Source organism: Heterobasidion irregulare (assembly GCF_000320585.1).
Source record: "Heterobasidion irregulare TC 32-1 unplaced genomic scaffold scaffold_13, whole genome shotgun sequence".
In the NCBI taxonomy this organism is placed as follows: domain Eukaryota; kingdom Fungi; phylum Basidiomycota; class Agaricomycetes; order Russulales; family Bondarzewiaceae; genus Heterobasidion; species Heterobasidion irregulare.
In genome coordinates this window covers 713769-739668 of record NW_009258209.1, presented here as the reverse complement: position 1 = coordinate 739668, position 25900 = coordinate 713769, and the positions used below count along the sequence as shown (strand labels likewise).

Here is a 25900-nt window from a genome sequence, read left to right as displayed (position 1 = left end):
TGGACAGGAATAAAATCTGTGATTTGTTATTATATTCTACTCCCTCACTTAGATTCAGATGCCTAGATAGAGCATCTGAGTGATTTGTGGACTGGCTTTATAGCTGAGTATAAAGTCAAATCTGCTCAAATAAAAGCTTTAATAGGCATGTTATTATGATAGATCATATTCCAGATTTTTATGGTCTATCCAGATTTCAAAGAAGTGTCATATATCTTTGAGATAATGATTCCAGTGTTCCAAAGCCTTGACAATAACAAGTAGTTTATAGTCATGTACATTATAATTCCTTTTTGTTGGGGTAAATGATCCTGAGAAATATGCAACTGGATACTAATCATTGTCTATCTCTTTTTGTAACAGGGTAGCACTATACATAATGAAAGATACATCAGTTACTAGCTGGTATGAGTATATCAGGTCCAGGTAGATAAGGATGGGTTAACTGGTAAAGGATTTCTTTAACTAGTCAAAAGCCTATTAACATTCCATTGTCTAGTTCTATTTTTTATCTTTCTTGGTAAGATCATAGAGAGATCATGTGATAAGTGAAAATTTATTAATAAACCTTTTGTAAAACTTTCCTAGACCTACCCTAAGAATGATTAAATATTGTAAACTGTGTGAGGAATAGGCTAGTCTGTAATAGTGTCAATCTTGGAATCTTCTATAGTAATGTGATCTTTTCATATTATATATCTGAGATAATTCAACTTTTCCTTGTAGAATTCACATTTTTTAGGTTTGAGATATAGGTTATTGTCACACAGAATTTGGAAGACTTGATTGAGAATCAAAACATGTTCCCCTATAGATTTGGAAAATATAAGGATGTCATCCATATGTACCATTATTTTCTGAGTAATAATGAGTTTTTGGAAGATTACATCTATTATGGCTTAGAAGGTTGCTGAAGAGCTGGTGAGGCTGAAAAATATTACTATAAGTTCAAAAAGCTCTAGTAGTATTATGAAAGAGGCCTTCTATTTATCTCCTTCCTTGATATGTATGTTGTTATATCCTTATCTCATAACTAATTTGCTAAATGTGATGGCTTCTGTTAGGACCATGTCCTAACACATGCTTTGCATATAGACAGAAGGAAAGGTTAGGCATCTCACATGGGACTCAGACATTAATGACTAGCATAATGACTTGATATATATCTAGGCATGTGACTCAGGACATGGTCATGAGCTATGCACATGACTTGGACTAATTACCATTTATATGCTAATACATGAATGGTTATAATACTATAACTTATCCCCCTCTCTCTACCTATGTGGCTTACTGATGTCAATCATAATTGGTCTCTAAATACTTACTCATGTGGACAGACATTGGACATAGTACTATACTTAGCTAAAGCCAAGAACCATAGAGTCTTGATCATGATCAAGACTTCTAGAAGTCTGATTAAGGATAATGCATCTCAATTATTTACTATACTTACCACTTAGGTGCATGGACCAGATCCAGATCTGGCCCTAAATATCTTATACTATAAATAGTTGAGATAAGCTTTTAAGAAACTTAGCTTGTTTACTTTGTATACATCTTGATCTCTACACTGCATCAGGTATCCAGCTCCTTTTAGCCCACATATTGTGAACTTTGTTAGATCAATTGAAACATACCTAAGGACTTGCTGCCTATCAAGTTATCCATTAGAATCTATCAGAAGTCATCTGCTATATTAGAGAAGACCTTCCCATTAGTGACAAACATTGTCCTATTATAAATGAATGCCTTCTTTATCTTTTTGAAAATAGGATTGATAGTAATCAAGACTTCCTAGTACAAGCCCAAAGACATGCAATAGTCTTTATATGTTGGGTTGTCACAATTAGCCCAGTGTGAACCCTTCTTAGTGCATCAAGTGCATGTGATAAGCCTAGTGGCTTAACAGCTCCCTTTATGATGTCCAATAATTCTTGGATTAAGAATAAGGGGCATACATTACAAATAGTGTGTTTATTGAGGTGGCAATATTCCTATATCAGGTATAGCTTTCTATTCTTTTTTCTTATAAAGAAAAATAGGGCTTAGCTATAAAAGGTGAACCTACAAATAGTTTTCTAAGAAAGATGTTCCTTGATAAATTTGCCAAGCTTGTTGTGCTTTTTAGGGCTTAAGGCATAAATTTTGGGCATTTGAGGTTTAAATGTTGGTTTTAGATCAATTATATAATCCCAAAAGATATATTCTGGAAGCTTTTGGAATCATTGTTTACTGAAAATGTTGAGGTATCTATGATGTGCCTTGGGGACCCTTTCTTTTAGATTAGTATTGTCAATTTCCTCTTCCAAGTCTTAGTTGAAGCTAGCAAAACCTGAAGGCTCAAGAGCAACTTTTCTAACAATTGATTCTTTTTTGGCAAGGTTGCCAAAAAAATCAGACATGGTGTGCACCTTTGGAGCATCTTGTGGTAGAGTAATTAGCCTAGCTGTCTTTTTCTAAGTATACTAGTTATTATCCCTTTTATAAGATAATTGACTCCACTCTTCTTTGGTCAACTCTTGGAGAGTTGCTATAGGTCAAGGTACAAGTCATGGTTTGTTCTACTATTAGATGCTTTTGCCACACAGTCTTGATAACCAATCCTTGTGGGATGATTCTTTCTGTGCCTTGGTAAACCTATGGGGTTGATGGCAATTTTAGGGACACTAATTGAAGTGCACTTCACAATGTTTCCACATAACAGAAGGATTGTGGCATTTTAGCCAATCTGTTTCTAAAAGGATGATATCTTTTTCTAGATTGGTGATGAATATTTGGACATGTTTAATATGTGCCTATCCTTAGTAATCTTAGATTGCAAGATTTGTATCTAGTCCTAATTGTATGAGGCTTGCTTTTTAAACTATGTTATTGATGTTTCAGATATATATAAGATGAATAAGTAAATATGTGGAAAATTTATGTCTTTTTATCCATGTTTTGTTTACTAGAATTCCTTCATATGCCAAGTCAATGGTTGCTTTGGCTCTAGCATATTTTTTACAAGTTGATAGACACACATTAAGGCAAATAGGAGTAATGATATGACTAATCATTGCTCCAATACAAATACATAATAGTGGTGCAAACTCAGATTTCACTTGACCTCTCTTTTTTCATGGTGAGGGAGAGGTTAAGTAAAATCCTATGCCACTTTGACTAGCAGGTCCTTTTGCTCTGTCTTTCCTAGTTCTTTAATGATCACTCTGATTCTAGCACCATGATTGATTGTTCCATTACCTTATTATCTATTAAGTGGTATGTAGCATTATTGATAGTGCTATAGGAGTCCTTGGGATAAGGTAGTGTCCTCTTGTTCTAGTAGATGACCAGATTGTGGTACTCACTGATGATTGTGATCAGGACTTCCCTCTGCCATTCTTTAATATACTCCCACTTAGTTTCCTATAATGGGTCTTGTATCATCTTTATTTTTAAGGTCAACTATATGACTTTTTCTTCTTGCCTTTTCCATAGGTTTGCTCAAGCTTCCTTGAGACAATAGAATGCTTCTACATAGAGAAAAACAGTCAATATTCCAATGGCCCTTATTTGCTGCAATGATAACAAGGTCTAGGTGGCTTGCTATTATATGTGTGCTTTTAGCAGTCAGTATTCCACTTTCTAGTTACATTGATGTTTATATCCACTACTTGGTTTTTTATTATGTAAGGGGCATCTGTGTCATTAGGTGGAGTTTCTTTATCATAGATTTTATCCATGACCTTTGGATCTAACCCTTATTAGTAATAAGGTACTTGTTCTTTGTTGGTGATATTGGTATTAATAGCTATAAGGAGGAACTGGTTAAAGTATTTGTCCACAGTCATTCTTCTTTGAGAGAATGTCATAAGGGTACTGCATACTTTGTCTATCTTTTTGGATTCCTTAAATTGCAATCTAAATTTGGCCAAGAAATCTGTCTAAGCTCCTAGGTCCTTGGGAGTTTTAGTGTCTACAAATTTGGCCAGAAAATTTTCTGCCCATGTGCTTACTATGCTGTGCCTTATATATGAGAGTATAAGGGAAATTTTGTCTAAGTTGGACTTGTACCTATTAGATTCCTCTGTGAATAAAAGGAGGCATTAAAGTATGAACTTTTGAGATTCTGTTCAATTACCAATATAATGTTCTGGAAGTTTAACCTTTCCTTTTCTAGGTTGTATAAGAGTGGAAAGAGTGGTTCCTGAGGCTTGTCCTAACATATTGGTAATAGTGTGTGTATTTTGGGTATTGATTAGTATTTGATTATATGATGAGTTAGAGTCTGAATAGAAAGTGACTTCTTCTTGCTTTAAATCATTGGAGATTACTAGCTTAGGATTTCTGTACTAAGGTAGTGGGTCCCAATAGTTCTCTATTTCATTCCAAATGAAATCTTCTTCTGTTCTATCACCAAAGGTAAAGAAATGATACTCATTCTAGTATGAACAGTTATTATAGTTTGATAGGATATTTAAATTGGTATCTATATAAAATCAAAGAGTGCCTTATTGAATGGGATAATTATTGTGTTAGAATTATCTGTTGATTTATCTAGTGCCAAAAGAATAGTTTTGGCCTAGGTCTTGCTCTAGGGTATATAAAATAACACTCTCTTAATAGGGAGTTTATAACCCTACTAAGGAAGGTTATGGGAAAGAATGTGGCAGCAGGCTTAGAGTTTGTGCAAGGTAGGGGCAAGAAGAGTCTATGATAGTGTTATAAACCACTTTTTTATTAACCCTAAGAGTGGTAGGTTCTTCTCTAGGTTACACAATATAAAATAGTGGGATGATGGTCTTGACTATATAATGGTATAAGAGAAATAGTATTGGATATGGATGATATAGAGACTACCTAAGAATAAAGGGGTTATAGTAGAGAAACTATAATAAATAAAGAGAATAGGCTAAAGATCCTTAGCTTGTAAGTACCTTGGTATAAGCCTGTGTTGGCCATCTGTATCCATCCTATAATACTCAACTAGCAATAATAGAACTTGCTAGAAGTCAATGACCAAGGATATTAGTATATACCATAATGTACACTTTATGATTAGAGCCACCTAATAGTTGTAATGATTATTACTAGGAATAAATAGCTAAAGAGGCCCTAATAGACCAGATTGTATTACTATAAATACCCAGTATATCCATTAGCACTTCTCTATAAACAGTGTGCTCTCTCTGATACTAACTCTTGTCTCTCATCCATATGCCTTTAATAGGGATATATGATGGCTCATAAATCCCTTTATATCTGGAAAAAACCTTCTCTTTTAATTAGATCTAATTATTCAAAATAATAATCTGAGCTAATTAGAATATATTATCCATAATCAACTTTATAATCAAATACACAAATAAAGGTGATATTGTCCATATTACTATAGTCCCATTGGAATATACAATCCAATTACAATTTTACACATTTCAAATCCAAATTATGTATATTATAAACTGCTCATTTAATAACCTTAAGAGTCAAAGGTCCTTTCCTAGGTTGCTTGATAAGGAAGAGTGGAATGATGGTCTCAACTGTATGTGTAATACAAAAGTAGATGATATTGCAGATAAGAGTAGCACAAGGGCTATCCAAGAGTGTCCTACAGTAGGAAGACTATAGGGTAATAAAAGAGAATAGACTAAAGGTCCTTAGCCTATTCTATGGGCCTCTTATACTACTTTGGGAAGGATATAAGAATCTTGTATATGTATACTGTAGATATTCTCTAAGTTGTTACTCTCTAAGAATAACTACTCTTGGTTCTACGCTTGTTTCCTTCTAATGAGGAGGACAAGGAGCTCTGTTCCCTCTAGATATATATGTATAAGCCCATGTCAGCCATCTGTGCAATATCCTATAATACTCAACTAGTGACAAGTGCATCTGCTAGTAGTGGATAACTAAGGATAATACCTATATCTTAGTGTATACCTCATAATGCAAGGCCACCTAGTAATTATGATAATCCTATCAGAATAGACTGCTGTAAAGGCCTGATAAGCATGATCATAATAGTGTAAGTGCTACAATCTTATTTTCATTATATTCTTTATTTTATTATTGTTTTACTATATTATTGTCTAGTGTCTAAATTCAAATATCAAAACCCTGATTTTTAAGGTATTTATTGACCCCTTTATATATAAAATAGATGAAAGATGAATGTATAAGAAAATCAGAAATGTTAAGATTGTCTTATTTATATCAATATATTTAGGTTACTAGGCAAATTAACTTAGACCTTGTGACTTAGTGGTTCAGAGCACTAGTCCAAGGTATGCAGGCATGAGGTTATTGGTTCAATTTTAGTGATAAGCAAGTTTGTAATAAGGTATGACTTTAGTTTGATTAGTAAGCTCTATACATACTCTATAATTAGAGGTGTAGTAGTAGTAGAGAAACTATAGAACTGGTTTGGTTGATATTTTTCTGGAAATCCATATAATAAATTAGTTTTAATTAGCTCTAATTAGATCTTATGAGGGAAGGTAAGCTAAAAATCCTTAATGGTAATTGGTAAAAATCTAGCTATATTTATGCTTAACTATGGTTAATTTGATATGGAGTTTTTTCCTGATGTTAGCCCTAAGCCCAAGATGATCTAATCACTCATATCTATAGGATAAATCTCCCTTCCAACCTATAGTGTGATCTATTAGATATCAGCTTCCAAGAACAACAGTTATATAGATAAGGAACAAAATAGCTGAAGCAGCCACCAAGCTTGCCATGCTAATTCAGAGGCTCAAAGAGATTGCTTCTAGACTCAGTCCGAACTTAATGCCTGGGATACTTTAGATGATCCTGGAAATTACAATAAGGCAAACCCCTATTACTGACCTGACAAAGGAGGAGATGGATACCAAGGGTATGATTATTAATAAATGCTAGCAGGACAAGAAAGGGAGGTAGAGAAGTTGAGAAAATCCTTACTCAAGAACAATAGTCAGTAGGGCTGATGGGTCTGAAATGACCTAAAACTAGTTGTCCACAATGACATAAAACTAGGTTCATCCCTCATGACATTAAACTGTACACCCTTGTCCAAAAGTGACATTAAACTACCCCATATCCAAAATGATGTCTAAACTGTCAGACCTGCATGTCTTCAAACTGTGAAAAGACAAAAAGGCAGAGGAAGTACCTAACCACTAGCCCATGATCTAGTGATGGTAGAATATGGTACATAAGTAGGCACATTTCACATAGCGACATACATATGGAATTTTTATATTCTTACTGTCAAGGAGTAATCTGACAGATATATTGAGCATCCTATTTGGATCCTCAGTTTTACAGTATTTTTCCACATTAGGGAACTCTTCATGACTACTATGTATTAGATGTCGACAAGCTAATATCTTCATCTTGGTACAACAAAGATGCTCATACATAACTAGTGCAAAGTCCAAGGCCAAGATGATTATGATACATAACTCAGTAAAGTGACCCTCACAGTCAAGGTCTGACTGGTATTTGGATGTCCTACTTTGGATCTCCAGTTTTATAGGATCATTTTCTCATTAGGGATCCTACTTGCTGATGCATGAGGTAGTGGAGTCTGGGCTACCTCTACTAAAGCACTTGCCTCCAATGGCAATGCAAGGCCACAAATAATATCTGGAACAGTGTAAAACTACCAAAGGCTTGGTCCGCAATGACTATAAACTACTAGGCGTCCACAACAATATAAAACTAGTCTCATCTGAATAATGGTAAACTACCCCTATCTGAGATGATGTTAAACTACTATTAACCTATAGAGTGTAGTTGCATTCTGGTAAAGTGCAGGTCTTTAGGGGACCTGCATTGCAGAACCCTGCCTATAAATAATTAAAGCACTTCAATATTCACTCGCTTTTTGGTAAAAAAATACTAGGTTATCTTGGTTCAAATCCAAGCAAGGAGTCTAGGGATGTAGAAGAGCACACATCTCCTCATGATGCACCTAGTCTAGGCTTGGAGTCGAAGTACAAGAAATTCTACTCTAAGACCTAGTCAGAAGGCAACTAGGACACATGCTTCAAGTCAAGTATCTAGTCAGGAAGGGCTAGATCACATGACTCCCTTTGGCTCACATTGCAGAAGTATTACAAGAACTAGCCATTCATTCTTAAAAGTCTATTCTACTGTCAAGCATCTGAAATAACATTAAACTACTGTTCCTTAGCCATAGGGATTGTATCGGAGCTGGAATTACTCCAGTGATAATAATGTCTAGGAAGATGCTAAACTAGGTATTGTTTTGCTGCAATATTTGCAGCAGAATATGTCCACAATGACAATAAACTATTGTCTTTTTCAGTATAGGGATTGTGTGGTGATATCTCAATCATAGGAGATATTACCTTGTCTGAGATGATGATAAACTACTGTCCCTTCACAAACAGGGACCATGTATTAGGTCTTTGAATCACAAAGGCGCAGTATATCTATAACAATGTTAAACTACTTTTCCTTTTTTCCATAGAGATCGTCAATTGACATTATTTTTGACAAAAATATGTTGATCAAGCATCTGAAATGACAGTAAACTACCCTTATCCTTGGAGGGTAATATTTATCATGACTCAAGGATAACAGTCAGACAATAGCAGTCACCTACCTCATAGTATTAAACTAAGTGGTCTTATAATCTTGAAATATTATAAGTTATCTGGTTTGATATACCATAAACTGTTCCTATCATGCCTCAGTGGAATCTGGGAAGGCAAAGTCTGGTCTAGGGCCCTATGCACATTACTGACAAAGGATCTAGCATGCAGAAATATCTTCCCTTATAGATCTTTCTATGTTGATGATGAAGAAGGTCTAAAACAACCTTAAATGTAAACTATTAGGCAGCAAAACATAAGGTGCCCTAATGGTCCATAATTGACCTAAAACTATGGATGTCCACCATGATGTAAAACTAGCAAATGTCCAGAATAACATTTAAATTACCATTGTAGATATATCTTGCAGACCTGACAAATAAATCAGTTATGGTCTTAATGGCTATTTGTGCACACAAACAGGCAGTCTTGGAAAAGGAGTCAGACTCTTCTTTTCTCCTTACTGTGCCCTTTGAGTCTGATTCTCTTCACATCCTTGCCTTGAACCCAACACTATATATAGTATTCTTCACCATAGGCCCATGTTTGTGACAAACAAACTTTGGACACTAAAACTACCTCACCAGTGATGAGCTCGCCATATAGGAGCAATACTGCTTGGGATTGGCTAGGACCTCAACTAGAGATGAGCTCACCGTATGGGAGCAATACTGCTTGGGACAATATAGTGGTAGTCTGGAAAAGTAGGCCTAAGCCTTTGTAAAGTGATTAACCTACTTGTTCATGGATGCTACTTGTCATCAAGAGGAAACAATAATCATGGAATAGATGACTATCATAAAAACACTAAGGTTTGGCCCTTGGAAAAAAAGAAGAAGAAATTAATGACATAACTGGAACCTATAAGCTTGAGTTTCGACTCATTTATCCACCATTCACATTCATACGCCTTTCTTGATACTATTCTAGCACAAACTAGGGTAAGACTACTAGGCAGGGACCAGTAGCAAAACAAATTGATAGATGAAGGAAGAACATCCCACGGATGAGGGGTTTGGAATGCCCCAACAATTGACAAACAAACAGCTTAATAGAGATGGAAAACTCCTAGAGGATCAAATGATGTAAGTCAGTCTTCCTCCCAAGAAATGCAGTCATATCCTAGAAGACACATTCAGTCGATACATTGTTGGATCACGAAAGCAAATTATATATGGAATGGTGATAAAGCACATGGCATTGTTCTACCAGGCAAATAGAACATAAAAAAAGGGTATTGTTATGATTACGACTTATTGGGCCTTTATAGTGGTTTATTCTGATACAATCATCACAACTACTAGGTGGCCTTATATCCTGAGGCATATATTGAGGTACAGATAATATTTTTGGTTATCCACTCCCAGTGAACCATCTGTAACTGGTCAAATATCACAAGCCTATTGCAATAAGCATTCTTTCCTGCCTCACATACTACTCACACATAGGCATAGAGCTGCTTGTTCTCCTGGTCAGAAAGAGACAAGTAAAGAAGCAAGAGTAGTCGTTCTTGGAGAGTAACAACTTAGAAAATACCTATGGTATACATATATAGGATTCTTACACCCTTTCCTAAAGTAGTATAAAAGGCCCATAGAATAGGCTAATATTCTTCAGTCTATTCTCTTTGTTTTACTATGGTCTTCAAACCACAGTCTTTGTACTTGGGTAGTCTTCATACTGCCCAATTTTATTCTATTGCCTACACTGCAATACACATCTGGCTCCTATGCTATATATACAGTTGAGACCATTGTTCTACTCTTCCTTCTTAAGCAACCTAGAGAAAAACCTCCTATTCTTAAGGTTACTAAATGAGCAGTTCATAACACTTTATGCCTTAGCTTAGACTGTTTTATATTCTTAGTCTATGCTAGTATTTTATACTTAATTATTCAAAGAGAAAGCATATTATCATTTATATTTGAGAATAGATAATCTATACTCTGTTTAACATGTTCTTAGTCTATATATTGTTCCCTATCAAATTAATCATCTTAGCTGGCCTATTGTTGTTTTTTCTTATATGCACTTGTATCTTGTTCTACTTCATTTGCAGTACAAGTATAAGAATCTCCTTCAGTGGTAAAGCTAGGTATATAGTGCCTGCAATTCTAATAATCCACTATATTCTGGTTATGACAATATTAAGGACAGTGTTGTCTCTATTAATATAGGCCAATTTTTTAATCTTTTTAGTATATTCCTGGATATTATTAATATATTGATAAGTAATAGTGAGCTTGAGAGCTCATGAACATTACTTACCTGATTGGAAGAATCTGCTTTGAGGTTATCTGTCTTATCTTTGGACTCTTTCTTTACTAGGCAGTATTAATAAATACTAGCATCGCTTATTTGCTATATCATAGTAAGTCTATAAATTTATTATCTATTTCCAAGAATTAATAAACCTGGTTCATCAATCTTGCTTCAGCATGAATGGGAATTTTCCATTCAATGACCTTTTAGTTATTGTCTACTCTTATAGCATTAGTATATACCTGTTAAGTTGGTAGTAGGGGCTCTTGCTTAAAAAACAAGTATTATAGGCACAAAGGGCACTAGTAGCAAAAGGTAAGCATATAACATTATATATAGACTTTTTTAGACTTACAACAACATACTATTGGCCTGTATTGTCTATAGTATAGTTAAGTTGCAGAAATACTATTACCTTGCTATAGTATTAGTAGTAGTCAGGCTTATTGGGGCAATAGTAATCAGCCCCCTTAACACATAGCTTTTTGAGTTGCTTGGAATACTTGGAATATAGTATGATAAAATAAGGCCTAGTCTAACTCTAAAATAAAGTTAGAATATAGCTTAGTAGAATAAGGTTAAAATAATAATGGACTATGGTAGCAAGGTTTATAGTAGGCATAGATAAGGGATAAGCAGCCTAAAAAAGGTTTTATACAGATTATTTGGCAATTATTTATAGTAGTATTAATCTATCTTCTCTATATTAACTCTGCTATATATATAGATTATTGCTATTTAAAATCAAGCACTTTTTTGGATATTGTATAGGGTAGAATTGGCAATAGTTTGTATAACCCCTCTCTTTAGCCATCTATAAGTTTTATATATCTAATCTATTTCTTATATCAATCTGCTATATATTCAAGGGTGCCATTTTATTAGACTAGATCTCTAACTACTTAATTGAGGTAATATAGTGAATTATGTACATTTTTATATGCCTTTTTACCCTTTTGTCTATATTCTTATATATTTCTATCTTGTCTTTCTTATTCTCCTTTTACTAGCTTATTTTAGTATTAGTACTAGAATTAATTTAGTATGGCAGAAGACATTAAATGATCTATGTTGTGCTTATCACAAATACCCTAGCATATTATTTGTGACTTCTGACCATCAAATATGTGTGTGGTGCTTATTTGGTGTAGTTCCTTGTATCTCTACTAAAAGGCCTGCTCTTCATCCTTTCCCTCATGATTTACAGTATACTACATATGTTTTTTTTGTCTTACCATTTACCTATGATAACACAACTCCTAAACTAGTGCTTTTAGAATCATGTGTTTTAAAAGGCTGTGTCTTTTTTACTTGTGGGTGCTATAAGTCTATAATTTTGCATAAGATGCATATTAATCTTAAAAGTTTTACTCTTAAGTATAATCACTATAACAACTATGCTTTTTGCAAGCAGTTTACCATTATTAAGCTTAGCTGCATTCTTTACAATCTTCACAACCAAGTGGAATTTCTATATTATACACCACAAATAGTACTAATTGTTTTAGGCTCAATGTTATTGTCAAAGGACACATTTTCTATGGAGTTCAACATATATTCTTATAGGTTCTTGTACCCTTCTTTTTTTGCATTAACTCACTATTTTATGATTAGGCCTTTAGGTTTTCTACAAAAATAAATACTTTGTAAATTAGCTTGGTAGAACAAGATCTCCTTGAGCAAAGTTTATTTAGACTGTTATAAGACTCTCCATAGTTTACTGCTAGTATCTTGATATCCTAGATTGCTTAGCATGCATAATTTTGTTTTATATTGCATTGTCTAACATTGCCCTTCTTGCTATATAATATTCTCTTGCTAACTATCATTGTATTCTTATACATCATATACTTATATTTAATACTGCCTTGTTCATCCAGTAATATGTTATTCTACCAGATAACATGACCTTTCTGATAAGTACTCTCAAAATATTTAGAATATTCTTTAGAATATAGCTAACTATTATATCCCTGAACCTTAATCTTAGTAGGATTCTTTATTGAATTTAAATCTAGGCCATTGTCTATAAATCCCTAATAAGTTATGCAATAAATATATAAATAAAACAGCAGCAACAAGTATATTTTCAAGCTTAAGCATTGAATGTTATCTTTCTCCAAAGGTTTGACTCTAACTCTAGCTTTTTTTGCTTGTCTAAATCCTAACCTTCATTTCTAAATAACAGATAAATTTTAGGCTAACAATAAGCATGTTTTCACATATGTTCTATTAAATACCAATAACAAGAATAAGAATAATCCTAATTTGTGGCCTAAATATATAAAGCTTATTATGTCTACATAGGGCAGTCTTACCAATATTAGCATATAAATGCCCCATATCTGTAAGCTACTCATTGAGGCAAGCTTTTATTAGACACTCCTAATCTTATACTAAATAAATAGGTTTCTAAATGATAAAAATAGTCTTTTAAGATTACTAAGATATTTACATCTCAATACTATGTCTTTTTTGAGATATGAGTTTATTTGAAACTGTTTAAGGCCTAACATTAATTATGTCAATACCTTGACTGTAATAGTTATATATACAGAAATAAGTCTGTATTATTTACTTATAGTTTTCACTAGCAAAAGAATAGTATTTTCCAATTTTATAAAGCTCTAAAAAAAGAACAAGCAATTTAAATCTTGAATCTTGGCAAATTAAGAATATCACAAGTTATCAAAAAGACTAATCCAATGTTTGTTAACAAAACTATAATGATCTGTTATTATATAAGGTATACTATAGTAGTCAAATTATTAAACACAATCTTATTATTTCTTGCTATGTAGCATAGAAGACCTATTAGGAAAAAGCTATTTTATAATAGAATAATTGTTTGGATCTTACACAATTTATTCTTTGGCTTAAGATTAGTGATACAGTCTAATTATATAAGATATACCTCAAGTATTAACAAGGGGCCTAGATGAGAAGAAAACAAGTTAACACTATTAGTAATAGCTCTTGTAGCAATAGTAATGCATTAGATCCTCATTTTTTGCCTTTTTCTTTTTATAACATCTTAATATTTTTGCTGACTTTTAAGATATGGGCCTATGTGAAATTAATGGAAAATACCCATCAAATCTCTATTCTATTTAGCAAACTAGCTTATCATGTATAATACCATACCTATATAGTAATCCTTTACAAAATCAAGAACAAGAATATTGAAATGTATTATAAGATTATGGAAATTCTCTTTTGAGTGGCTAGATAAGCTTATGAATTATTTTCAACCTTTTTTTTATGATCCTATACCCTAGATATATAGTGGACATTAGGGCGATTCCACTTCAGTGTGGGTTGCTTTAGGTTGTAGAATATCCCTATCTGGTAGTCAACCCAGTGAAGGTACAACCAAAACAATTGCACTTGACATTATTTACTGTACGATACCTTATAATACCTGGCCAGAAAGAGCTGCTGTTGCCTTGATCCTCAAACCTTGATCAGGTTGAGGCTAGTGTGGGCTCTCTTGATCGAATTATCATGACTTCCAAAGGAAAAGGAAGAGAAGTAGGGTGAGTTCCATATGGAACTGACTACTTGGAACACATGGACTCGTTTATTTACCTTGGACAAACTATCAGAAGGAACTTGAAAGGAATCTGGGTTTACGTAGGTGGACCAGACAACTGAAAACCCATGGTAGCTTGGGAAGATAGGAAGGCACCCCTCAGAACAATCACTACTCCAAACTAAACCTACTTTAACCCTAATTGATATTCCCAAAGAAAACACACTAGCTGACATCCCTAAAGAAAATATCAAAGAAGAAGTCATTCCAGCAGGAGTATTAACCCCTGTAGACAAAGAAGATCTGGAACCCACGCCAGGACCAAGCAACCTAAGACATCCAAACCCAAATCCGGATCCAACACCAAGTGCAGAAGTGACAAATGCAAATAATGAAATGTCGGACAAAGGAAATAAGCCAAAAGACTTCGATGGAACCAGGTTGAAATACCAAGAATGGATTTACAAATGTTACATGTACATCCTGGCCAACCCAATGAAGTACACATCAGACATGGACAAAATCCTGATGGTGCTATCGTATATAAGAGAAAGAACAGCCCCATTATTCACCCAAAAATACTATTTTGACAGAGAACTTTGGGAATACAAGGCCACGGAGACCAAGCTGAAATAGGGAACATTCAAGGAATTCCTAAAGGAACTAGCCAACACATTTAAAGATGAAAGTCTGGAACAGAAGGCACAACAGAAACTGTTCGCCATGAGGATGGGAAAATGCTCAGCAGATGAATTTGTCACAGACTATCTCATGATGGCTAGGGAAAGTGGATTTAACCTGGAATCCACAGTCAACTACTTTTGCTGAGCCATACACCCAGAAATCCTCAAACAAATCTACAGACTGCCAAAAATGCTGATCACTGTGAATAATTGGACAAAATATACCAGGAGATTTGACAATCAATGAAGGGAACTCCAGAGCATAAAAAGCTTGGTCCCTACCACTGTACCCTGTTGTAACAACCCCTTTTGATACGACTCTTCCAATGCCCCTGCCTCTATGAACAACTCAGTTATACCCATGGCCATAGATGCTGTCTGCACCCTGCTATTTGATGACAAATGCACCAGACTATATGCAGAGGGTGGGTATTTTTACTGCCATCAGAAAGGACACATAGCAAGCCAATGCTCGGCTAGGGTTTTGTCTAGGGTATATGAAGGGGGAACTAAACATGTTCAACTGAGTGGTAGAAAAATAGGGAACCGCCCAGCTCAAGCTAGCAAAGCATTGGCCGGCAGAGGAAGAGGCTATGACAGAGCACTCCTGGCAAAAGCTCAGAACAGTGGTGAGACAGCAACTCTGAATAAAGGTAGAAGCATGGCAATGACTAACCCATTTCAGGCTAGACTTGCAGCGTGCCAAGCCTACGCATCTAGAGAGAATGCACTTGTATGTCAGAAGGAGCCTGAGATTAGCCAAGAAGAGGTCCAGATGCTTATAGGGAGAATAAAGTGGGACAAACAGGAGGCGCTCCTCCAAGAATTGAGTGAAGGAAGTAGGTGGAAAGAATTGGACACAGATTTTTAAATTGGCCTATATTCTCAGTATACTATAGGCCTGACTAGAACCCCTATGTAAAAATAGTTGTATGACTCACCAAATCCAATCAAAAATCATTTATGTGAATAAACATACAACTAAAGCATAGAAGAGGAACCACCAAAGCGAAGGTATTAATCGATTTAGGAGCAGAGGGGACTCCTCATCAATAAATGATTCTGCCAAAAACAAAAAATACCACTTCAAAAAATTAGCAGGTTTATCCTAGTATTTAACATGGACGGTATCCCAAACAAAGGAGGAAAAATCATGGACAAAGCATGCTTACTAATGAGAATGACAAATAATGAAGGAGATTACCATGACAAACAATGCAAACTCTTAGTTGCCAACCTAGGAGGAGAATATGTCATTCTAGGAATGGACTGGCTATACAAGCACAACCCACGGATCAATTGGGTAAAAAATTGCCTCACATTCTCCTCATGCACAATAATGTGCCTAGTCAGCAGACACAAATTCACCATACAAGCACAAATCCTTCCTTGGCAGAAAAGTATGAAAACCATCAGATATTCAAAAATAAAAGATGAACCAAAAGAAGAATAAGAAGATGAAAGCTTCTTCTCTAAGTTTTATGAAGAATGGTATAACAAAGACTTATTTAAAATACACCCACTCAAAGCCATCCATATCAGATCCTCTTATAGAAAGTTACAAGAACTAGCAGAAGCAGCAAACAAAAAAAATGATGAATGTACAATAGAAGAAATAGTCCCCACGTATATCCTCAAACAATTTGGTAAAGTTTTCAGCCAAGAAGCCTTACAACGGCTCCCTAAACACTCACGATGGGATCACAAGACCGACATGAAACTGGGATGGGAACCAAGTGGGTGCAAACTATACCCTTTAACAGAACAAAAAGAAGATAAGCTATATGAGATATTACAAGAACACCTAGAGCGAGAAACCATAAAGGTGTCTAAATCTCCACAAGCTTCTCTGTTCTTCTTTGTAAAAAAGAAAGAGGGAGATCTCGGACCAGTAAAATTACAGAAAGCTAAATTAATAAACAATAAAGAACAAATACCTCTTACCCCTGATTAATGATGTAATCATAACTATCGTAAAATCAGGAACAAGGGTATTTTCAAAGTTTAATGTCAAATGGGGATACAATAACATCCGAACCGCAGAAGGAGATGAATGGAAAACAGCATTTCTAACCAAATTTGGACTCTTTGAATGCCTCGTCATATTTTTCAGTCTTTGCAACTCTCTGGCGACATTCCAGACCATGATGAATATCTTCTTTCATGACCTTATTATTGTATAAGTCATGACAGTATACATGGATGATATCCTCATATTCACCAAAACAGTGGAAGAACACTGATGAGTGATAATCCAAGTCATACAGATACTTTTGGACAATAACGTATTCCTGAAGCCCTCCAAGTGCACATTTGAAGTAGACATAGTCAAGTATCTTGGCTTTATCATCTCCATGGATAGCATAGCCATGGACCTAGTCAAAGTTGAAGGAATTTCCAAATGGCCAACTCTGACAAGTCAAAAGAAGTATAATTCTTCTTAGGTTTCGGAAACTTTTACCAGAGATTCATTCTAGACTTTGCCACAATAGCATGACCCCTAAACAACCTCACAAAGAAGGACACCCCATTTGTATGGATAAAAGAATGCAACACAGCATTCAAAACCCTCAAACTTTGTTTTCCATCGATACCAGTACTAATTTATCCCAATAGAAACCAATCATTTCAACTTGAAACTGACACTTTCAACTTTGCATCCGGTGCCATTTTGTCACAGAAAGTCCTAGGCGATGGCTGGCACCCGGTAGCTTACTTATCGAAATTGTTTAATACAGTGGAACGGAACTACAACATTTTTGATAAGGAGCTACTAGCTGTTATACATGCCCTAGACCACTGGTGCATTTACCTCGAAGGTGCGAGATACCCATTTGAAATATGATTGGACCATAAGAACCTTTTTTATTTCTCTATGGCCCAAACCCTCTCCCACTGCCAAGCACGCTAGATGCTCTTCCTATTATGCTTTGACTTCATACTGGTACATAAACCCGGTGCTTTTCAATGTCCAGATGCTCTGTCCCAGCATCCAGACCTAAAGAAGGGGGTGAAATTAGATAATGAAAACCAGATACTACTAAAACCCCAACTATTCATCAAAAGTGCAACAGGAAAAGGCACTGCCAAAACGCTAAACAGGCAACTCAGACAAGAACTGAAAAATGTTATGGCAAAAGACAAAGAAGCAATGGAAGCAATAGAAGTCATTAAAGTGGCAGGACCAAGAACACTCTCCAAAGGACTACAAGAATAGAATCCAGAAGATGACCTCATCTAGCATAGAGGCAAAATATATGTTCCACCAAATAATGAACTAAAGCAGAAAATAGTAAAAATGTATCATGACTCACTTGCAACTAGACATCCAGGATAATAGAAGACATATGTTCTAGTATCCAACAACTTCTGATGGCCTGGAATATCAACATTTGTAAAAAAATATATAACAGGATGTGCCACATGCTAAAACACCAAGAATATCACACACCCTACACATGTCCTGCTAATTCCAAATAAAATACTGGAAGGACCCTGGCATGTGGTCACAACAGACTTCATCATAGATCTTCTGCAGGTTGGACCGTATGATGCAATACACACAACCGTAGATAGAAGCACCAAGGGAATCATCTACACCTCATGTGCAAAAACCATAGATGCAGAAGAAACAGCTGCTGTCTACATGAAAAACATATGGAAACAATATGGACTTCCAAGGAAGATTATCTCAGACCGAGGTCTGTAGTTTGCTGCTAGATTTACTAAAAAACTCTGGAAGAAACTATAAGTAATGATGGCCTTGTTCACAGCATATCATCCAGAAACTAATGGAGAAACTAGAAGGGTAAATCAAGAATTAGAACAATACCTCCAAGCATTCTGCAACTACAAACAGACAAACTGGCCTGAACTCCTACCATATGCAGAGTTTGCACACAATGTTAGGGAACACTTGGCCACACACCAATCCCCATTCAAACTCATGTATAGCTACAACCCAACCTTCACACCACAAATAACTCCAAAGTCTGAAATTCCTCAAATAAAACAAAGACTAGAAAAGCTGGAACAGTTATGAAAGGAAACTAAAGCCAGCCTAGAAGTAGCGGCAAAATTGATAAAAAGGAAAACTATTGAGAACAAAGTCAAACTAGAAGCAGGGCCAAAAGTTTGGCTCTCGGGAAAAAATATAACCACCACACACCTGAAAAATAAACTAGCCCCTAAACTACATGGACCATTCGAAATAGAGGAAAGACTAGGGCCAATAACATACAAGCTGAAACTTCCACCCATATAGAAAATACATCCCGTGTTCTATGCCTCCCTAATTACACCATATCGAGAAACAACCACTCACGGTCCTAATTACGAACAACCACCTGACCTCATAAAAGGACAAGAAGAATACAAAGTCAAAGAAATTCTTAATGGAAGAAAACGAGAATACAGATACCAGTACCTGGTATGCTGGAAAGGATATCTAGACTCTTCAAATAAATGGATTACAAGGACAAACCTGAGGAATGCCAAAGAACTTGTGGAAGCTTACAATATATGGCACCCTAAAAGCATACCCCTAAAGACAGCTCTTGCAAATATCGGACAAACAAGCCTAGAAATGTATAAAAACTTTAACTCAATCCTCCCTGTCCCCTCATCACTTCGACAACCCTATTCTACTCATAACAATCTTCCTCATCTTGCACATGTCTCAGAACAAAACCCTTTCTATCACCTCTGTTGACAATACTCTTGTCGATGAGTCAATAAAGACTACCTCATCTCCTGAACTGTCCTTGACTGATGAACAAATAGCAGAAATATATGATCATGCAGGAATGTATGGTACACATACCATGGAGGAAGAAAACAGGAGGTTACAAGCCAAACAAGATAAAAGACAGAAGCAGTGGGAAGAAGAAAGAGCAGCAGAAAGAGCAGCATGCCACGTACCTATATCCCCTCACTCTCCTTCTCCTCTGCAGGTGATAGAAAGGACTACACCACCTATAACCTCACCTTCTCACTCACCTTCCCCTCCACCCTTGGTTCAAGAAAAAAATGAGGGAGTCATCTTTCCTGATAGAGAGTTGTACTTGACCACCCCCATCGCATACCTCATGGGACTTATAGAAGGATCGCCAAGCACAGAGTTCATATCGGGACCCATCCGACCAGAGATACAAAGAGCATTGGGGATCCTAAAAGAAGAAAGGGCTTTTGTATGGCATGCACAGAGGGCTTTACTGTTGTTTGTGGCCGTTCTGGTTGGTGTAGCATCCATGCCACATGGGTGCCACCTTTGGGACTCATTAATTACTCGCCTCTACAGCTGGGAGCGGCCCTACAGCCGTTCCCAGAGCGGGTATATTGCTTTCTTTCTCTGTTTGGACTGTCTCACTTTGTTTTCACCTTGTCTCACCTTGTTTCAGTTGTTTCACCGGGTTAGCCGGCTGAGGCGGTCCTGTGTGATGTCATTGACACTCCGGACCGAGCTCCAGGTGGAGCTTTTGACCGCTTTGTAAAATGTTTCACATGTAATGACCTGTTGATGTCATACCTTCCTATTTTGTTTCTTATTGTTCTGTGTAGCTTGAATACCCGTGGTCCGAGGGCGATTCTTTCCTCAGACTCTTACCCTCTGGACCACAGTCCTGTCGTTATGGGCTTCTTTTTGGCACTCTCTCTGTGCCAGTCGCTTCTTTGTCACTGCGTTCAACAGGTTATGGGCCCTGCGCTCTAGCGACTTTGCTCTACATCGTTTTATCCACACTTTCTGGTCTCCCATCTGCTGTGCCACTCCTTTCTAGCCACACCTCTTTGCTGCCACATCCTCCCCATTGCTTTCCCTGCCTTTCCCATTGTCCCACATCGCTTCCAACACCATTTCCTGCTCGTGCCACTCGTCCCACACCATGTCTGACCCCTCATTCGCTCTCCCTTCCGTCTCCCCTCTCAATAATCGCAACTATCCTTCCTGGTCTAAGGAGATCAAGGCCTGGCTTCGTCTCAAAGGCCTGTGGCTTCTGGTCTCTGGTGATGAGACAGCCCCTGTTGGCACGAAGGAGAAGCCTGCTGACCCAAGGGAGGTGGCAGAGTGGAAGAGGAATGCTCAGAAGGCTGCTGGTGCGCTCTTATTTTCAGTTGAAGAGCAGTTCAGAGGCGTCTTGGATGGCATTGAGGACGACCCCATTGCCATTTGGACCAAACTAGAGGAGCAGTTCAATAAGAAGTCTGCTGGATCGCGTTTCAACGCGATGGAGGACCTCTTTTCGATCAAGAAGCGCAACGATGAGTCCCTCCAGTCCCTCATTCATCGTGTAGACGAGTCTATGCGCGTCCTGAAGAATCTCCGCGACTCTGGCTTCGATCTCAAGAAGCAGGACGAGGAGCTCACTTGCATGGCCCTCTTGTGGTCTCTCCCCTCCGAGTTTGACACCTTCCGCTCCTCCCTCAGTCTCATAGACGTCTTGTCTCGCTCTAAGCTCGAGGACGCGTTCAGGCGCGAGGATTTGAACCGTGCCCGTCGTTCTGATCCCACAGACTCTGCACAGGCCCTTGTGGCATCCTTTCCTTCATCTCCCTCCTCTTCCTCCACCTCCTACAGACGTTCTAGGCCACCCAGGAAGCAGTACAAGTGCGGATTTTGCGGTGCCACTGGCCACACTGATGACAGGTGCCTCAAGAGGATCATTGAGGAGCTGAAGAAGTCCAAGCCACAGCAGGCCCACTCGGTTCAGGCCCCTGAAGCCTCTGGTCCCATGCAGTTTGCAGGCAATGCAAGTTTTCGTTCCCCTGCTCCATCCCCTTCATCCACAGCCCCCTCACTCGTCACTGACCTCGATTGGAATGCGGACACAGGTCTGTGCTGTATTTGACTCAGCACAAGCACTTTTCTGTGCTAATAGAAGGATCCTCGATGCATTTCTCTCGGGACGGGGCAGTGTGGTTCATGGCGATCGTTCCTGATGGTTCCAACAACGCATATCTTCAAGGAACCACCTCCACCGTTGTTTTGCAGTCTGCTGGTGCCGCTTCTACTCTCCCTCTTGACTTGTCCCTATGGCATCGTCGTCTCTGCCATCACCACCATGCTGGAGTGCAGAAGATGGTCAAGGAACGTCTCGTTACTGGTCTACAGCTCGATTCGGACGTGCAGCCTGACCCTGTGTGCGAGCCCTGTCTCTCTGGCAAGATGCACGCTCACCCCTTCCCCTCCACTGGCTCTGTGACCTCCAAACCGCTTGAACTCGTCCACTCTGATCTCCATGGTCCTCTCCCTGCTGCCACTCACTCTGGAATGCGCTACTGGATCACCTTCATTGATGAGTTCACCAAGCTCAAGGTGGTCTATGTCCTGCGCTTGAAGAGCGACGCGTTTGAGGCTTTCAAGCGCTACAAGGCCTATGTGGAGAACCTGACTGGACAGCGCATTTTGGCTCTGCAAGATGACAAGGGAGGAGAGTACATGTCCAATGCCTGGGACTCGTTTTGTTTGGAGCATGGGATCGCTAGGAGGCACACAGCGCGCAATCGGCCACAGCAGAACGGCGTGGCAGAGCGTGCCAATCGCACTATCATGGAGGCCCTCACTGCCATGCTCTCTGAATCGCATTTGCCGCTTGCTTTCTGGGGCGAGGCTCTGGCCGCTTATGTGCACGTCTGGAATCGACTCTGGACGTCCACCCTGAAGGGCAAGACACCATTTGAGATGGTCCATGGGAAGAAGCCGGACGTTTCGCACTTGCGGGTCTGGGGCTGCCTGGCTTATGTGCATATGCAGAGGGACAAAAGGGATGGATTTAGATCGCATATGGAGAAGTGCGTGTTTATTGGGTATCCTGATGGCTACAAGGCGTGGAAGTTCTACAATCCTGTGACTCAGAAGGTCATCATTTCGGAAAGGGCAGACTTTGATGAGCAATTCTTTCCTGGCACTCGCAACTTTGATGCTAACACCCAGTCTGCCACCCCTCCTCCTTCGTCTCTGTTCAGTCTTTGGGATGCAGATGTGGATCCGGTGCCGGTTCTGGGGGGGGAAGCAGATGCTCCTCCTCCTGCTGGTCATCTCGAAGATGCTCCCATCGATCAGGATCATCCTGTGGCAGACCCAGCACCTCCTCCACCTCTTGCTCCTGCCATTGTCCCTCCTGATGCTCCCCCTCCTGTCACTCCAGCGCCACCTCCTGCTCTCAGAACACGCTCTAGGAATCGCTCTGCCACCCCTGAACCAGGTCCATCTGTGACTCGACGCTCCTCTCGCGCTCGTCGCGCTCCTGGGGAATGGTGGAAGGTTAGGACACTGTCTGCAGACAATGATGCTCATTCGGACACTGCTGAGGACGCCCCTAATGCTTCTGGAGAGGCAGAGATGGAACCCATTGTTGAGGACACATTTCTGGCTGAAGTCGAGTGTGCCCTATTCACCTCTGGTGCTGAAAAGGCTGAGCCCTCGACATATCGTCAGGCAATGAAGCGCCCTGATGCAGATGAGTGGCAGAAGGCGGCAGAGGAAGAGATGGAGGCTCATGCTCAGAATCACACCTGGGACATTGTTCCACTCCCTGAGGGCTGCAAGGCAATTGGTTCTCGTTGGGTTTTCAAGGTGAAGCACAACACGGATGGCTCTGTCGAGCGCTACAAGGCTCGTCTCGTCGCCAAGGGCTTCAGTCAGCGCCCTGGGTTTGATTACTTCGAGACATTCGCCCCCACAGCCAAGTTTGCAGCCATTCGCGCCATCCTTGCTCTCTCTGCCCTCGAGGACTTTCACCTGCGCTCTGTCGACATCTCCCATGCGTTCATCAATGGCGATCTGGACACTGTGGTCTACATGGAGCAGCCTGAAGGATTTGAGCAGGGAGGTCCTGAGATGGTCTATCGCTTGATGAAGGGCTTGTATGGGTTGAAGCAGGCGAGTCGGCTGTGGTACAAGAAGCTCAAGGCGGTACTGGAGCGCATGGGATTCAAGGCGATCTACTCTGACAACAGCATCTATGTCTACACCAAGGATCAGGTCAAGGCCATTCTGCCTGTCTTTGTGGATGACTGCACTTTTGCATCGAATTCCTTGTCCCTGCTCGATGATCTTGTCGTTGAGCTCTCTAGGTCGTTCAAGCTTCGCGATTTGGGGCCCACTACCGCTCTTCTTAGTATAGAGATTGCCAGGGATCGCCCCAATCGTCGCCTGATGCTCTCCCAGCGCCAATACATCCTAGACATGCTGGAGCGTTATGGACAGGCCGACTCGACCCCTGTGAAGACTCCCATGGTCCCTGGCACCAATCTCTCTGTCTCCATGGCTCCTGTATCGACTGAGGACAAGGAGTACATGAAGAAGGTTCCCTACATCTCTGCTATCGGTTCCCTGCTGTTCCTTGCACTCGCCACTCGTCCTGACATCGCCCACACGGTCTCTGTCCTATGCCATTTCAACTCGAATCCTGGGATTGCGCACTGGAAGGCTGTGAAGCATCTGTTTCGCTATCTGAGAGGCACCCTGGATTATTGACTCGTCTATGGTCCCACCAACTCCAAGGAGCTCTTCACCTCGTTCTGTGATGCTGATCATGCAGGCAACCCAGACAACGGACGGTCCACGAGTGGATATGTGTTGCGCATTGGCTCTGGAGCGATCAGCTGGAGCTCCAAGCTTCAGGGACTCGTTGCACAGTCGACGACAGAGGCCGAATTCATTGCTGCTGTCGATGCGGGCCGGGAGATCGTCTGGATGCGGAATTTGCTGACTGAGCTTGGCTACTCCCTGCCTGAGCCATCAATTCTCCGTGTCGATAACCAGTCGGCTGTTGCAGTTAGCAAGAATCCAGAGCACCATGGGCGCATGAAGCATCTTGATCTTCGTTTCTTTTGGCTCAGGGACCAGGTAGAGGCTGGTGTGATTGTGCCAGCCTACGTTCCTACTGCGGACAACGCTGCAGACATCCTGACGAAGGCTGTTCCACCTGAGAAGGTGAAGATTTGCTGCAGTTTGATGGGACTAGAGGATCTGCCGCATTAGGAGGGTGTTTTGGACGCTGTAAAGGCGTGCAATCAGGAGGGTGTGTTGTTTGTGGCCGTTCTGGTTGGTGTAGCATCCATGCCACATGGGTGCCACCTTTGGGACTCATTGATTACTCGCCTCTACAGCTGGGAGCGGCCCTACAGCCGTTCCCAGAGCAGGTATATTGCTTTCTTTCTCCATTTGGACTGTCTCACCTTGTTTTCACCTTGTCTCACCTTGTTTCAGTTGTTTCACCGGGTTAGCCGGCTGAGGCGGTCCGGTGTGATGTCATTGACACTCCGGACCGACCTCCAGGTGGAGCTTTTGACCGCTTTGTAAAATGTTTCACATGTAATGACCTGTTGATGTCATACCTTCCTATTTCGTTTCTTATTGTTCTGTGTAGCTTGAATACCCGTGGTCCGAGGGCGATTCTTTCCTCAGACTCTTACCCTCTGGACCACAGTCCTGTTGTTATAGAGCTTCTTTTGGGCACTCTCTCTGTGCCAGTCGCTTCGTTGTCACTGCGCTCAATATATTATTGACTAGGAACAAGGCTAGTGGTGGAACATATTGTGGGAGTAGAGATAGTTAGTATTTTAATGGCTCACCCATTAGTAATGCAGTAGAGGGTATGAGGGTGGTTGATATATGAGTGTGGATGGTGTAAGGCCCCAGAGCTTTCATTGAGGCCCCAGGCCCATAAAAGGCATTGGCAGTGGCAGTATGAGCACAAATAGCTGCTGTAAGATCTACAAGGCTATCCACTCCTGCCTGGGTTGCATTTCTAATATCTATGTGCACCTATATGATGCACACAACTACATAACTAATGGAAATAGGTATGGGTGGTATATTCATGGATTATTGGCCA

At 39.4% G+C, this 25900-nt stretch overlaps 5 protein-coding genes across 5 annotated transcripts; 4 read left to right on the top strand and 1 right to left on the bottom strand.

Moving 5' to 3' along the window:
• Positions 1-5331: 5331 nt before the first annotated feature.
• On the top strand, positions 5332-5610 carry HETIRDRAFT_331608 (uncharacterized protein; the record flags this gene model as incomplete). Its single annotated transcript, XM_009554496.1, has 1 exon — positions 5332-5610. A coding segment is annotated over one exon (279 nt), but the record flags the coding sequence as incomplete, so codon positions are not given.
• A 9165-nt stretch (positions 5611-14775) lies between these two features.
• Positions 14776-15015, top strand: HETIRDRAFT_108062 (uncharacterized protein; the record flags this gene model as incomplete). Its single annotated transcript, XM_009554495.1, has 2 exons — positions 14776-14918; positions 14973-15015. 2 exons carry the CDS (start codon positions 14776-14778, stop codon positions 15013-15015), a joined length of 186 nt encoding a protein of 61 aa, XP_009552790.1.
• A 1152-nt stretch (positions 15016-16167) lies between these two features.
• HETIRDRAFT_18071 (uncharacterized protein) lies at positions 16168-16365 on the top strand (the record flags this gene model as incomplete). Its single annotated transcript, XM_009554184.1, has 1 exon — positions 16168-16365. A coding segment is annotated over one exon (198 nt), but the record flags the coding sequence as incomplete, so codon positions are not given.
• A 3029-nt stretch (positions 16366-19394) lies between these two features.
• Positions 19395-19544, bottom strand: HETIRDRAFT_331559 (uncharacterized protein; the record flags this gene model as incomplete). Its single annotated transcript, XM_009554494.1, has 1 exon — positions 19395-19544. A coding segment is annotated over one exon (150 nt), but the record flags the coding sequence as incomplete, so codon positions are not given.
• A 709-nt stretch (positions 19545-20253) lies between these two features.
• Positions 20254-25571, top strand: HETIRDRAFT_331018 (uncharacterized protein; the record flags this gene model as incomplete). The annotated part of the gene is made up of 3 exons (XM_009554493.1): positions 20254-20394; positions 20462-20550; positions 25433-25571. The coding sequence occupies 3 exons, from the start codon at positions 20254-20256 to the stop codon at positions 25569-25571; spliced, it is 369 nt and encodes a 122-aa protein (XP_009552788.1).
• Between the last annotated feature and the right edge of the window lie 329 nt (positions 25572-25900).